We start from the raw sequence: 14,216 nt of genomic DNA on the forward strand, positions 1-14,216 counted from the left end.
AAAAAAGATCTGCTATGGAAAAGATCTATATAATCATGGATATATATCACCTACATTAAAGGAGGCCCTCCCATGTTTTTCATCTGCTCTTAAAAATATAAAATACACTAAACCCACTCTTTTCAATTAGAGAAGGGACTGACAAATATAATTATGGGAAATAAAGAGAAGTTAAAATGAGAAATGGTAATGTATGATTGGAATGTGGTCAGTAAACAATCAGAGCAACCCAAACAAAACAGATTTTAAGAACCTGGGTTAGAAGGAGTTCACTCCAATCAAGTTAATAGAATTTGCCATTTGTAGCCGGGCGTGGTGGCTCACCCTTGTAATCCCCGCACTCAGGAGGCAGAGACAGGAGGATAGCACAGGTTCGAAGCCAGCCGTGTGCGCTGGCTTAGGAGACCCTGTTTCCAAATAAAAATGTAAAAATAGGTCTGGGAGTGTAGCCCGGAGGTAGAAGGGCTTCCAGGAACCCCAGTACCACAAAAAAAAAAAGAAAAAAAAAAAAAGAATTTGCCATTTGTTTTGAAGCTTCTAGGGTAAGATAGCACCAGTTTTCTTTATTTTATGATCCAAAAAAGTACACCTAACCAAACCTCCAGCAGATTTCTGATATTTGAAGGAAGTATTCAAATGGAAGAGTTTTTTTAACTCAAAAAATTGAGCTTCTGCCAATGTAGTTTTAGGCCAACACTAACTTGAAATTTCTATTAACTGTCTTATTTCCTTTCAGTGACAGGTTCATACATTATAGATTTAGATGATTTCTCATTTCAGAATCATTCCTGTCTTAATTGTGCCAATCCTTTGATAAATTCAGAGTTACTGTAGAAGTGTGTCGTTTTGCCATACATGAGGTGGTGCTTGCTTGCTTGTTTGCCTTTTGGGCTGTGTGATGATGTAGTTTCCACCACCTCACTCCTTTTAAAGGAGAAGTAGGATTCAAACATAGTAATTTAGCTTGAATTATTCAGTCTCTTAATTTTTAACATCATATCCGAAGAGTGTATTCATGCTTCTCAGGGTTTTTATTATTGTGTCAATATTAGTTCTGCAGGGTAAGGTGGAATTCAGATCTGAACTCCTGGGAGTGCCTTTATTCCTTCTTGATCATCCCCTTGGTTTCTCTTTTGAGTTCTTGAGGGTGGGCATAGAGAAAGGAGCTCTGGACAGGCTCTCAATCAAAGGTAAATCTCACGCGGATGATTTGTTCTAATCCATGGAAAGGGTATACATTTAAATAAATGTGCTGAAAGAAAAGACAGTGTATGTTGTGGGATTTGTAAGAAGACCCTTCAATGGCAGTTTGAAAATAATATGCTCAATTTAACTTGCCACCCTGCCGTTAACTTCTTTGTTTACTGACGTTTCTTCTTTCCCTTCCGCAGCTGTACAATGGTCGATGGAGTGATGATTCTTCCTGTGCTGATGATGATTGCTTTTCCTTCCCCGAGTATGGAGGGTGAGTCACTCGCAGCTCCTGGATCAGGACAAGTGCACTGTGCATTGCTTGGCTTACTGTAAACTAGTCAGGTCTTAATCCTGTTAGACTCAGCACACCCCTTTTATAATAAATATTTGGTAATGCCTCTTGACAGTTTTGAAGTGCAGTTAGGATATATGATGTTATATCTTAGTTTTTAAGTATACATAATTTAAAAAATTCAATGTAATACCCTATCTGAAATATATATAGTAGTACTGGGGATTAAACCCAGGGGTGTTTTACTTCAAGCTACACACAGCCCTATTTTACTTATTTATTTATTTATTTATTTATTTATTTATTTATTGTAATAGGGATTGAACCCAGGGGCATTCTGCCTCCAAGCTACACTCCCCACTCAATTTTTAGTTTTTATTTTGAAACAAGGTCTCAAAAAATTCAGAAGTTGCTGAGGGCCTTGCTGTATTGCTGAAACTGGCCTTGAACCTGTGATCCTCCCATCTCAGCTACCCAACTACTGGGATTACAGATGTTAGCCACCTCAACTGCTGTTGAAATAAATATTAAGGAGAAGTTAGAAGTTAGAAAATGTTTATTGCTGACTGTAAAGCAATATATATATAATATATAATCCATTCTATTATAGTGAGGTCTGAGTACAGTAGGAGACATAATGAAGTACAGTACTCCCCCTTATCCAGGGCTGCACTACCCATGGTTTTAGTTGCTAATGGCCAACCATGGTACAAAAATATTAAATGTGAATTCCAGAAATAAGCAATTCATAAGTTTTAAATAATTTTATCATAGCATATTATGATTATTCTGTTTTAAATCAGTGTTTGCATCATTGTGCCTTATTTATGAGTTAAGCTTCATCATAGCATATGTGCAGGGAAAAAGCAGTATATGTAGGGCTTCAGGTATCCATGGAATATTTTTGGGCACATCTCCCAAGAGCATTGGGGGGTATCCTAGTATATGCTTGTACCTGTGTATGTAATAAAATAATTTGCAACATCTTCAGAAGTAGGTTGGTTGTGTAATGTTATACTGTATTGGCAGCCTAGTTGTCACAAATAGTCTTTAGTCCTTGAATTATCTGAATAAACCTTGGTAGAATCTCAACAAAACAGAGAAATATTGATGTTCTTCTGTAGTTTGAATCGGAAACAAGCCTGGATCTGTTAAAGGCTTAGTCCCCATCTTGGTACACCGTGTACTTGATGGAAACTTTAAGAGGTGGGCCTCGTGGGAGATCTTCTGGCTGTGTGGGACATGCCCTCAGAGGGTGTGTGGGACCCTTCTGTCTTTCACACTTGGCCATAAGGTGAACAGGCTTTCTCTGCATAAACTCCTACCATGATGTACTGTGCTATCACAGGCCCACAACAATAGGGACCAATCTTTCATAGATTAAAACCTCCAAAATTGTAAACCAAAATAAACCCTTTCTCTTATTAAGTTGGTTATCTCAGGTATTTGTTGTAGTGATAGAAAGTCAAGTGGCATACCCTCAATTTTTATAGTAGTTATATATTTTTGAAATTTAGTATATATTAATACAGCATAAAGCGTACTTTTTGTTTTTATGTATAAAATACAACATTATAAGTTAGTCATTAGGTACAATTGATTATACCAAAATCATTTATGTAAATGAAGGTGTAGTGGGACAGTCAAAACCTGTGGGACGACCATAGGTATGTCTTAGTCTGTACGGGCTTCTATAACAGAAATACAATAAAGTGGGTGGCTCATAAATAACATTTGTTTTACAGATCTTGAGGCTGGGAAGTCCAAGTTCAAGGTGCTGGCAGGTGTGGTGTCTGGTAGAAGGCACATTCCTTATAGGTGGCAACTTTTCTCTCTGTCCTCTCATGGTAAAAAGGCTAGACCACTCTCTGGGATCTCTTATAAAGCAACTAATCCTAATCATGAGATTCTGCACTCATGATCCAGCCTCCTCTCACAAGCCCCTACTTCTTAGTACGATCACCTTGGGAGTTAATAATTGACATGCATTTGGAGTACACAAACATTCATAACAGGCTAAAGTGTAGCCATGTGATGCCACCCAGGCAGCTTAAGGCCTTTGGCATCTCTGGCCTTTTTACTTTAACTACCTTTTCCTCCTTCCTCCAGTTTCCAAAAAAATTGCTAAGGGGCGGTATTGTTCCTTTGAAAAACACAAAATAGATAACCAAGAAAGAAAATAAGTTATTCATAATTCTTTTTAATTATATGTAATTGCATTTTAGCATGTTGCTATGTAACTTTGTAGATATACAATAAATAAAACTCTGCTTTATTAAAGTGCATTGAACTATGGCCATGAAACTTTACAAGTGTTCCTCTATAAAGTATAGTACTTATAGTATGAATCTCAGCCTTGTTATGATCACATAGAATAGTAAGGGCAATGCCTATGACAGGCTTGTTGGGCTATAGTAGTCTACTTTATGTAATTGGTGAGTTTCTAATACTGCATATAATTAGACAAGTTAGTGTAGCCAACACTATGGAAACATCTACACTTAATATACTAGAAATATATTTCATTATGTTGTAGGCTTATAGTATTTGATCTGTTTCTATCTCCTTTTCATATTCATTGACATATATTATACATCTCCTTTGTCCTATATTATAGCCACTAGTCACATGTAGCACTTGAAATGTGGGTGATAGAACTTGATGTATGCGCTGAGGTATATACTACATTTTGAAGACAACAAAATGTAAATTTTACTTGTATTCTGTGATAAAATGTAGAGTTACATAAAGTTGCTTACATATTGTTTCTTGTAGATAGTGCTGTTATAGCTCATTTTAGATATCTAGTGTCTAGACTGTTCAAAGCAATGTTGTTAATGACATTATCCAAGAAATTTGGAACAACGATTCTGCTGTGGCTGTATTGAAGGCATTAATAAAAGGAGAATGGCTTGTACCAAAGCTAGAAAAATTTGTTGAGTTAGCATTGGTTTTCAGCTAGGGGCAATGTTATCTCTTAGGAGATACTTGACAATTTCTGAAGACATGTATATTAAACAAGCTTCTAGAATTTCCCCCTTTAAAAAATTACTTAACCATATGATTATTATTTTAAATATCTAAAGAATCTTGACTAAATTCTTTGCACATTCCACACTTTCTCTAGGTAACTTATTAGTTTTATGTGGTATTAAGCAGTACCTTGGGGTTACAACTTATATCAGATGTGAATGTGTGATACAGAACGCACACACACACACACACACACACAGAGAGAGAGAGAGAGAGAGAGAGAGAGAGAGAGAGAGAGAGAGAGAGAGAGAGAGAGAGATAGATAGATAGATAGATAGATGTGTGGTACTGGGGAATGAACTCAGAGACATTCTACCTTTGAGCTATACCACCAGCCTGCTCTTATTTCCCATTTGGAAGCAGAGTCTTTAAATATTTAATGAGAGTCTCACCACTTGCCAAGACTGTCCTGTCTCAGCCTCACAAGTACTGGGATCACAGGTGTGCACCATCATGCCCGGCTGCAAATTACCTTTTAATGCTGCAGTGGAATGCATAATGAAGCCAGTTAGTCTGGAATGGATTGCCACTAAGATTTGCTATTTAACATACTGCCACCAGTAGGATGCTTACAAATTTAGATGAGAGTATGGGAAAGAGCACATCATCCTTCAACTGAAATATGATCTTTTTAAGAAAATGAAACATCCAGTGAGTGTGCTGACCCAGAGCGCTCCGATCAAGACAGCCCTTGCCTGGCGCCGTCTTCCCTTTCTGGCTCAGCTCCATGCTCACTGTCAGTGGAGTTCTCCATGAAAAGCACCCTTGTTTTTATAGGTTTACTCAGATTTTTCTTTTAATCTCAGAAAAACCCTATTTGTAATACAACTCTCAACATTAGTTGTAAAGCAAATTATTAGTACAAAATGCTTAATCAGAAGAGGTAAATAACAGGACAATTATAATAGCACTATAGCTCAGATGGTGCTGAGCTTTATAGATTTCCAAAGCTTAAAAGAAAGTAGACCCATGTTTAATGTTTACAGAGCAGTGAAGGCACTTGTTAATTGTGTATCTGCTTCTCAGTGACATTTGGGTCATAGGTAACATCCATTAAAAACAAGTGATCGAGGGCCAGTCATGGTGTCCTGTAGTCCCAGAGAAGCTAAGGTGGGAGGAGTCTTTAGCCCAGGAGTTTGAGGCCAGCCAGAACAGCACAGTAAGATTCTCTCTCAAAACCAAAACAAACCAAACATGAAATATAGTTAGTTAGGTAGGAGAAATTATAGTTAGGTAGGAGAAATAAGTTCTGGTATTCTTTTGCACAGTAGGATTACACTCAGTAATATTACACAGCCAACAAAAGGCATATATTTTAAGAAATGATGTTTAAGAGCTCTATCATTACTAATCCTCTTCAAAAGATTTCCTCTTACCCCATTGGTATCCTAAGTTAGCTATATCCACTTTTCCCATATATCTGGTACTTGCTAGAATCCATCTCAATCCAGTTTGTTTGAGAGGGTGAAAAGAGAGCTTATAATAATAGCAAATCACAAACCCCCTTCAACCAGGTTTGAGATTTTTACTTCTCTTGTCTCTCCTCCTACTAATCACTTTTCATGTTCATTATCTATACAACTCTAGCTGCAGGAAGAGTTTTATTTGCTCTCATGGAGAAGAGCACTTGAGTCCTAATTACCTGTATATTCTTCCCTTTCTTTCCCGTTAATAAGCCTCATCATCCTCTAATACTACTATTATGCCACCAGGGAGAGGATAGAGCCTCTGGGTTTGGCTTTTCTTGTGGCCTGAATTCATTTGCAGGTGAAGACCTTGGCACAGATACTTAAAATGGAGTATTGCTTCTTCGGAAATATTCCAAATATAATCCACCCTACATTGTGTTAGATTTGCAAACCATACTTAGATTTTATCATGGCAAGGAAGGCTGGACTTATACAGAGTTTGGTTGTGAGAGAATTTAGCCTGTCCTAGAGAAGAGTGCTAGATTCTAAATTATTTTCTGAATTGACTGGAGTTTAGTATTTCCAAAGCCATCCCCACTCAGACTTTCCAGCCCAATTACCCAATGAAGGAAGGAAGGGGATAACTTCAATGGACTTTTTGTTAGGGTCCACAAAGGTGCCCCTCTTTGCCATGGGGGAAGAATAGAATAAGCCTTTCTTTGAATTTCTCATTATTGAGGATTCAGGAAGTTCTTAAATGGGTAAGTGAATGTAAAAGAAATGTCTCAGTATTAATTTGTTGCTCTTATTTCTCACTATAATTTATAATTTTCTTCAGAATAAAATCATTTTCTTTACCATATCATCAAATGAGGGACATTTTTAGGGAGAGAGAGAAGATGTATTCATCTATTTGCTGCCACTGGGACTGAAATTATGAATGTCTGGTGAAGCTGCACACTTTTAACATATTGTTTCTTTATTATCAAACAATTTCTTACATAAAAAGTGATTGTATATGAGCTGGTACGAGATAAGCTACTTTCATTTAGCCTCTCCTTCCTTGGAAATGTTTGTTTCCACAAACATTTGTGGGTAAACTAGAGCCTCATTCATTCATTCATTCATTCATTCATTTAAGTGGACAGTCTGAGGGTAGCACTCACAAAAAATTCAAATCAAAGTTAAGGATCAAACAGATGCAAAAACAAGTCAAATGCGCAAGCTCATGAAATGATTTCCTTGTGGTTAACAGTAAATGTGCAGATGAATAGCTCCTAAGCTTTCTCTTTTTATAAAGATTGATCTCAAGGGTGAGAAGGGGAGATTCCACTTCCTCTATAGAAAACTAGTAAAACAAGAGGCTTGTAGGATTGTCATATATGCAATATTTTCTTTTGGGAAAAAAAAACAAGGAAAACAAAACACATTTCAAAATTAATTTGCATCTCTAAAAACACTGCTGATAGCCCTTCATACTTTCCTCTGCAGCCCGGGATGAACTCAGGCAAACTACCATAGATAATGATTATTCCTAATAGTAGTAATCACTCAGAACTCATATCATTCCAAGACAGTGAAAGACACAGGACAGGGTGGCTTTCCAACTTCAGATGGGACTCATGGCAAGAAACATGTGAGTAGGACCCAGGATACAGGATTTTAAAAGGATAGTTTCATGAAATGGTAATTACTCTTGGTATGTTTAATGTGCTCATATGTATTCTCTTTTCTTAATTTTATTCAGTTTTATCTCACTTAAAAAGACAGAAAGAACCACTAAATTGAATTCCCTACTTGCTAATGGGTTGAAACATAGTTTTAAAAAGACAAACACCAGTGCACTCGTAAACTTCACTCAGAAGTCCCTGCTGCCCTCAATTGAGGGCGCTGATGTCTGACCTTCTGATTTATTCTCCAAGAAAGCTGCCCTAGAATCTTTTATATTTTTTTTAATGACTTCATGTAGCCCAACCATGCTCTCTTTCTCCAAGCCAGTGATTTGACAGGAAGAGGGAAGTTTACATTTCCACCTTCTCAGCCTCCGTCATAACACTGGAACAGCTGCCGCCTGATTCTAATCAGCTGAATCTGAGCCTGTGAGCAGGGTGTTTTCTAGAGCCCTGGTTAATGCTGTGTCTAATTCTTTGTTATGGGTTAGTGCAGAACATGGACTGTCCAAGCATTTATATATTTTGAGGGATGTGAGGAGAGAAGGAATAAAATGAAGAATGAGAAATTCCTCTTAGGGAGGTGGTGGTAAAATTCACCTTAAAGAAAAATATAACCCTGCCTATAGTTATTCAAATGATAGGCCAGTTAGCACCGGTAATGTAAATGTCAGCAAGAAATGGTATCTGTTGTGAAGGAGTTGCAGTCCAATTGGATGGAGTGGAGTTTACCCCAGGGTTCAGATACTTCCTTTATAAGGAAGACCTTCAGCTCTCATGAGGCTAGGGCTGGGGCTGGAGCTGGCAACTCAGGGAGGCAGAGTTTTGCAGGCTGAGCAGATACTGAACCAGCAAAGGAGAGACCAAGAAGGGCACTGGAGGCAGGCAAAGGGGAAAGCCCATAGAAATGAGACACCATAGAGGGGCATGGGAGACACCAAGTCAGAAGGGGTTGATGAGAGCTAAGAGTTGAGACCCATGAGTATGACAGAACCTGGTACCTCAGATATTTGTCTTCCATTCTGAAGCAATGGAGAGCTATTAAAAGATCAAATAGAAGCAATTTTTGTGCTTTAAAAAAGTGGTGTGATGGAGGAAGATCATAGTCTGTGACAAGATTAGAAGGAAAAGAAATGAGAGAGATTGGTCTTCCTGCAGCTCGGGAGCAGGCAGACCCACATGCTGCATTCATTTCCAAAGGCGTCCTGACTATAGAGATGGAATGCTAACAGAGACAAACTTTAGTTCAAAGAACAAAACTTTATTACAGGTGGTTCACAAATAATAACAGCACCAGCAAGACAGCAATAATCTAATAATAATCCGCTGCTAATTTTATTATGAAAACAGAAGCCGGAGCTGCTGACTTTTCTAGCAACTTTTAGGAGACATTTAAATCCTCGTAGCTGGCTCTTTGTTCCTGTGTTGCCATGGAGTGTCAATAAGCCCTGCTCAGAATAACCCGGGCAGGGAAACGAGAGGTACAGCTCGCTCACTGGCATGCTGGCTGGCCAGGTGACAGTTTTCATTGCCCCTGTCTTGGGCAGAGCACTGGGCAGCTGGTTGCCTTAGCAGCTGTGAAAGGTGTATGTCTCTTGGCTGCCCAGAGTTTGAAATGCAACCAAAACTTGCCTGCCTCCTGAGTATGTGCAGCCTCTGATTGAGCTGATAGCAACTGAAAATAGCCCACTGAGCACCTGTCTCTTGTACACCAGCCCCTGGCTGTCTGCCATTAGGGACAGTGTGGACTCATTTGGTGCACAGGCGAGGTGCTGAGCAGATTTTAATGGCTCTTAGGAAGATCTGGGGACTTTGGCCCCGCTTAAAAGTTGGGGGGCAGCGGGAGGGGGCAACAGTCTTTTGAGCAGGTCTGTTTGGCACTTGTATGGTTAGTGGGTGGCCACAGTGTATTTGTGTAGTGTTTGAATAGTGTGTGTCTGAAGACTCCATATAGATTCCCTTGTTCAGGCAAACAGTGGTTTAGTAGACTAAGTAAGTTTTCTCTTGGAAGGGAATATTTTCCTAAAGACTCCTGGATGGTAGCCAACCATCATTTATGCCGCCTCAGCTTAAGAAAAGGGAAGTACTGAGCTAAATTATTTTGTTTCATTTTAATCCTGCTCTTTAATCTTCAGCGATTGCAGTAGATGGCTTCTTCAGGGGTGTCTTTTTACTAGATTATTTCTCAGTAGTCCAAATGTGGGCACAGCAGAATACAGTCTCAGCATGTTAGGAGCTGCCTGTGCCCCTGTGGGGCTCTTTCCATTTCCTTCTGGGCTTTCATCTCTGCAGCAGGCTTGCCATTGTCAGACAGCCTTGGCACACCAGTGTGGAGGGAAGCAGGCTGTGGAAGGAAATGCTTCTGAAATGACTGGTGGCATTAAAGCTACTATTAAAAAGTGACCCTTCATGGAGACTTGGGTTATCTTTAGGCTGACAGCGATCTGCAGTTACAGGAGCCAAAGGGACTCTGCGGAAACTCTGGCCTGCTGCTCTGGGCTGAGTTTGTTTAGATATTCTTGCTTCCCAGCCAGTGGCCTCATGACACATCTCAGATTTAGGCTGGCTTTTTTCTGCCAAGGTCCAAGATTATTATGGAAGCTAGGAATGGTTTGCCATGCAGCAGAAATTGAGGTGGAGGGGTTTTGTGTTTGAAAAGCCAGCTCTGGTTCACAGCACTGTGAAGGAATGCTTTCTGTTTCCCCCTTCAGTGTAGGCATCAGTGTAGCTCTTCTTTGGGTTTGAGTAAGGAAGAATACGCTCAAAATGACCCAGACTCTTACCTTCTTATGGTAACTGTAGACTTTATTCTCTTAATAAGCCAGTCCTCTTAAATGTTTGAATTTGGAGTTAATGAATTCTTTTGGATCAAATTAATTAGACCCACAGGGAAAAGAAGGTACTTTAAGCAAAGATCAGGTTATAAAGGCTGGTGTGTTGACGCACAAGGCACATGTTCATGGGATTGAAGACATGTGACTCCTTTCTTTACTAACCTGGGGGTTCCGGACTAGATAGAACCTAGAGAAGAAAATTGGGGACCTGATGGGTAGGATTGTAGCAATATCAAAGGCTTGGACTCTGCCCTAGTTTCTACTCTTTTTATTTATTAATTTTTCTTGTGGTTCTAGGGTTTGAACTCTGGGGCATTTTCACCCCATCTGTGTGTGTGTGTGTGTGTGTGTGTGTGTGTGTGTGTGTGTATGTATTTATATTATTATTATTATTATTATTATTATTATTATTATTATTTGCGGTACTAGGGAAGGAACCCAGAGGCATTCCGCCTCCGAGCTACACTCCCAGCCCTATTTTTATTCTTTATTTTGAAACAGGGTCTCACTACATTGCAGAGTATCCTCACTAAGTAGCTGAGGCTGTCTGCAAATCAGCCTATGATTCTCCTGTTTCAGCCTCCCAAGTACTGGTATTACAAGCATGTGTCACCATGCCTGGCTTTGTTTAATTTTTAATTTTTATTATTTTGCAATACTGGGGATTGAACACAGGGGCATTCTATCTCTGAGCTATACTCCCAGCCCCATTTTATTTTATTTTTTTTTATTATGAAATGGGGTCTCACAGAGTTGCAGAGTCTCACTAAGTAGCTGAGGCTGTCCATGAACCTATGATCCTCCTGTTTCAGCCTCCCAAGTACTAGGATTATAAGTGTGTACCACCACACCCAGCTTAATATGTGTGTGTGTGTGTGTGTGTGTGTGTGTGTGTGTGTGTGTGTGTGTGTGGTACTGGGGATGGAACTCAGGGGCATTCTACCTCTGAGCTATACTCCCAGCCCTATTTTTTATTTTTTATTTTGAAACAGGGTCTCACTGAGCTGCAATGGGTCTCACTAAGTAGCTGAGGCTGTCCATGAACCTATGATCCTCCTGTTTCAACCTCCCAAGTACTAGGATTATAAGCGTGTACCACCACACTGAGCTTAATGTGTGTGTGTGTGTGTGTGTGTGTGTGTGTGTGTGTGTGTGTGTGTGGTACTGGGGATGGAACTCAGGGGCATTCTACCTCTGAGCTATACTCCCAGCCCTATTTTTTATTTTTTATTTTGAAACAGGGTCTCACTGAGCTGCAACGGGTCTCACTAAGTAGCTGAGGCTGTCCGCAAACCATGATCCTCCTGTCTTGGCCTCCCAAATACTGGGATTACAAGCATGCACCACCACACCCGGCTTAATTTTTATTTTGAAGTAGGGTCTTGCTAAGTTTCCGAGGGCTTTGCTAAGTTGCTGGGTGCTGGCCTAGAACCTGTGAACCTCCATCTCAGCCTCCCAAATACTGAGATTACTGACTTGTACTATCATGCCCAGCTTCTTTTTTATCTTTTAATCACTTTGGTTTCATCCATGATGGAAGGGAAGTAGTCAGGATGTTAAACTTTATTCCCTCTGGGTTTCTTTCTGGGGTAGAATAGGGTAGGTAGCCAGGGAAGGGGGATTTATTAATTTGGGGCATTTTCCCCTTTGGTCTTGGGTGCCACAATGCCTACAGGCTGCATTCCAAGACTGTAGTTAAAAAACTTGAGCCCTGCCCAGTGTTTGAAAGGTATATCTATGTGGTGTGAAAGCTTCCGGAAAGGGTGGAGGCTTGGTGCTGGTAATTAGAGCCAAGATTCGCAACCTTGGAAGAGGCTAGGTCCCTGAACCCCAGAGTTTTGAAAGGGTAGCATAGGGCGCCAGAGGATAAATAGAGGTCTAGCGCTGCCGACCCCCCCCCCCCCCCGATTCCTTCTGTACTGTTCTTCCTCATCTAGGGCTCCTTGTTTGTAGTTTGTTGTACAACCAAAAGATTTAATTCAGAGCCCTGGTGGGAAACCCTCAGTGGAGACCATGTGCTCCCTGGTCAGCTTAAGGAGTGGGGAAACTACCAAAAGTGAGTCAGCAGAAGCAGTACTTCTTCTTGTCCTGTGAACAGAGCCTCCAGCCTGAGAGAGCCGATAGATGTCACCTCCCTGAATCTCCTTCCAAGTCTAATGAGGAGCGACTTCCCTGAACTGTTTGTAATCCACTGGGATGAACTGTTTTCCTCTCTTCAGGCTCTGCTACCTGCAGCCAGAGCTTTGCTAAGTAAGACACATTGGGATATGTGGGGAAGAGAGCATACTTTCTGACCAATGTAAACATCCCTCAGTAGGTAATTCTCATTAGGCCTTATAATCATCTCCCCCCCCCCCTGTGAAGAAGAGGTCCAAGAAGCAGGAAGACATGGTGCACATGTGAAAGCCAAGTCTTTGCAACATTCAGAGAATCATAAAAAGCATGGAAAAGATGGGCCAATATTGTCTTAGGTCATTACCCCATGAGGGTGTTTAATTTGTTAGTCACTTGAGCACAGGCTGAGTTTTTGGCTTTGAAATAGAAGGTGTGGCTGCTGCAATAGGCTTAATTTACAGAGATTATTTCAGAGACAAGGAGTCAGCCCAGACACAAAATAAACAGATGGCACTTTTTTTTTTTCTTTTTTCTCAGCTTCAGCAGTTCAAATGCAGGATGACTTAGGAATCCTTATCACCTTCAGCAGAGCAAGGAGGGGAAAATGATGTAATTCACTCTTTCCCATTCCCTGCTGAACTCACCATGATTTCACTGCTAAGGAAAATAAAATGGCAGCAAAGACCAGGGCCAGCATTCTTCCTGCACTGCGGGGTCACTGGAGGCTGACTGCTGTTGAAGGCACTTACTGTGTGGTTGTAATCACTATAGCATCAGGCTGCCCAGAGGACCACGCATAGAAGCCTAGCTGTTCTGTTAATGTATTAAAGAATTTCATTTTAAGAACTCCTATCATTTTTTCTTTCTTCTAACACACAAACAAACTAATGAAAAATCCACTGTACCACAAAAAGTACTAATTTTCCACACATGGGAGCCAGAGTAGTGAACAGATGTGAGAGTTCGGCTGACTCCTCTAGGAAGAAATGGTTTGCACAGACACGCCAGCCTGGTGACTAAGCCTTGCCTTAAGATCTATGCTGACATTTGAAGACTTTATGGGCTCAGTCTGCTCTGAAAACCACCATCAGTTCTCTTCCCACCTCTGAATCCTTTCTGTGAAGAGAAAATTCATGCTGCGGCAAATATTCATCAGGACTGTACTCCTGCCAAGTACTGAGGCCACTGCTGGGTGTGTAATGGTGATCCAGGTAGACATGATTCCCACCCTCCTGGTGCTGAAGGTCTAAAGGAAAGGGTAGATATTCAACATGAGAACACAAACAAACACTGGGTGTCTGAAAGGGGTTTCTCTTTCATACTTGGGATATGTGAGCAAAGGCTTCCCAGGAAATAACATGCAAGGTGAGATCTATGTGGCTGATGGACACTACACTAACTAGGTGAATGAGGTGTTGGCAGGAGGGAGATAAAACATTCAGTGGGAGGGAATTCCATACCTAAAGGACCTGAAGCAGGAAGAGGCCTTCTGAGAATTTTCCTAACTGGGAGAAGATGCCAAAGAGCAGGCAGGGTTAGACTGTGGTCTCTAGTTTGAGAGTGATGGAAGCTGGGGACCATGAGGCTTGTGCAGCTGAATGAGAGAAGATGCCATTCACTGAGTTAACGAACACCAGGGAAGAACACATTTGGAATGGAGGCGGCATGA

At 40.6% G+C, this 14,216-nt stretch overlaps 1 protein-coding gene across 3 annotated transcripts in view; it reads left to right on the plus strand.

The window, feature by feature from the left end:
* Nucleotides 1-1,395: 1,395 nt before the first annotated feature.
* ACVR1 (activin A receptor type 1) overlaps nucleotides 1,396-14,216 on the plus strand; it is a gene marked incomplete at both ends in the record, with an annotated part of 52,190 nt that continues 39,369 nt past the window's right edge. The window contains one exon of one of the 3 annotated variants that reach the window (XM_080689078.1): nucleotides 1,396-1,465. In XM_080689078.1, the coding sequence (XP_080545204.1) occupies nucleotides 1,399-1,465 (67 nt within the window). Of the gene's footprint in view, nucleotides 1,505-14,216 lie in introns of all 3 variants that reach the window. The other 2 variants (XM_080689076.1, XM_080689077.1) reach the window with 2 other exon arrangements.

Source organism: Muscardinus avellanarius, assembly GCF_963383645.1.
Source record: "Muscardinus avellanarius genome assembly, chromosome: 2".
NCBI lineage: Eukaryota > Metazoa > Chordata > Mammalia > Rodentia > Gliridae > Muscardinus > Muscardinus avellanarius.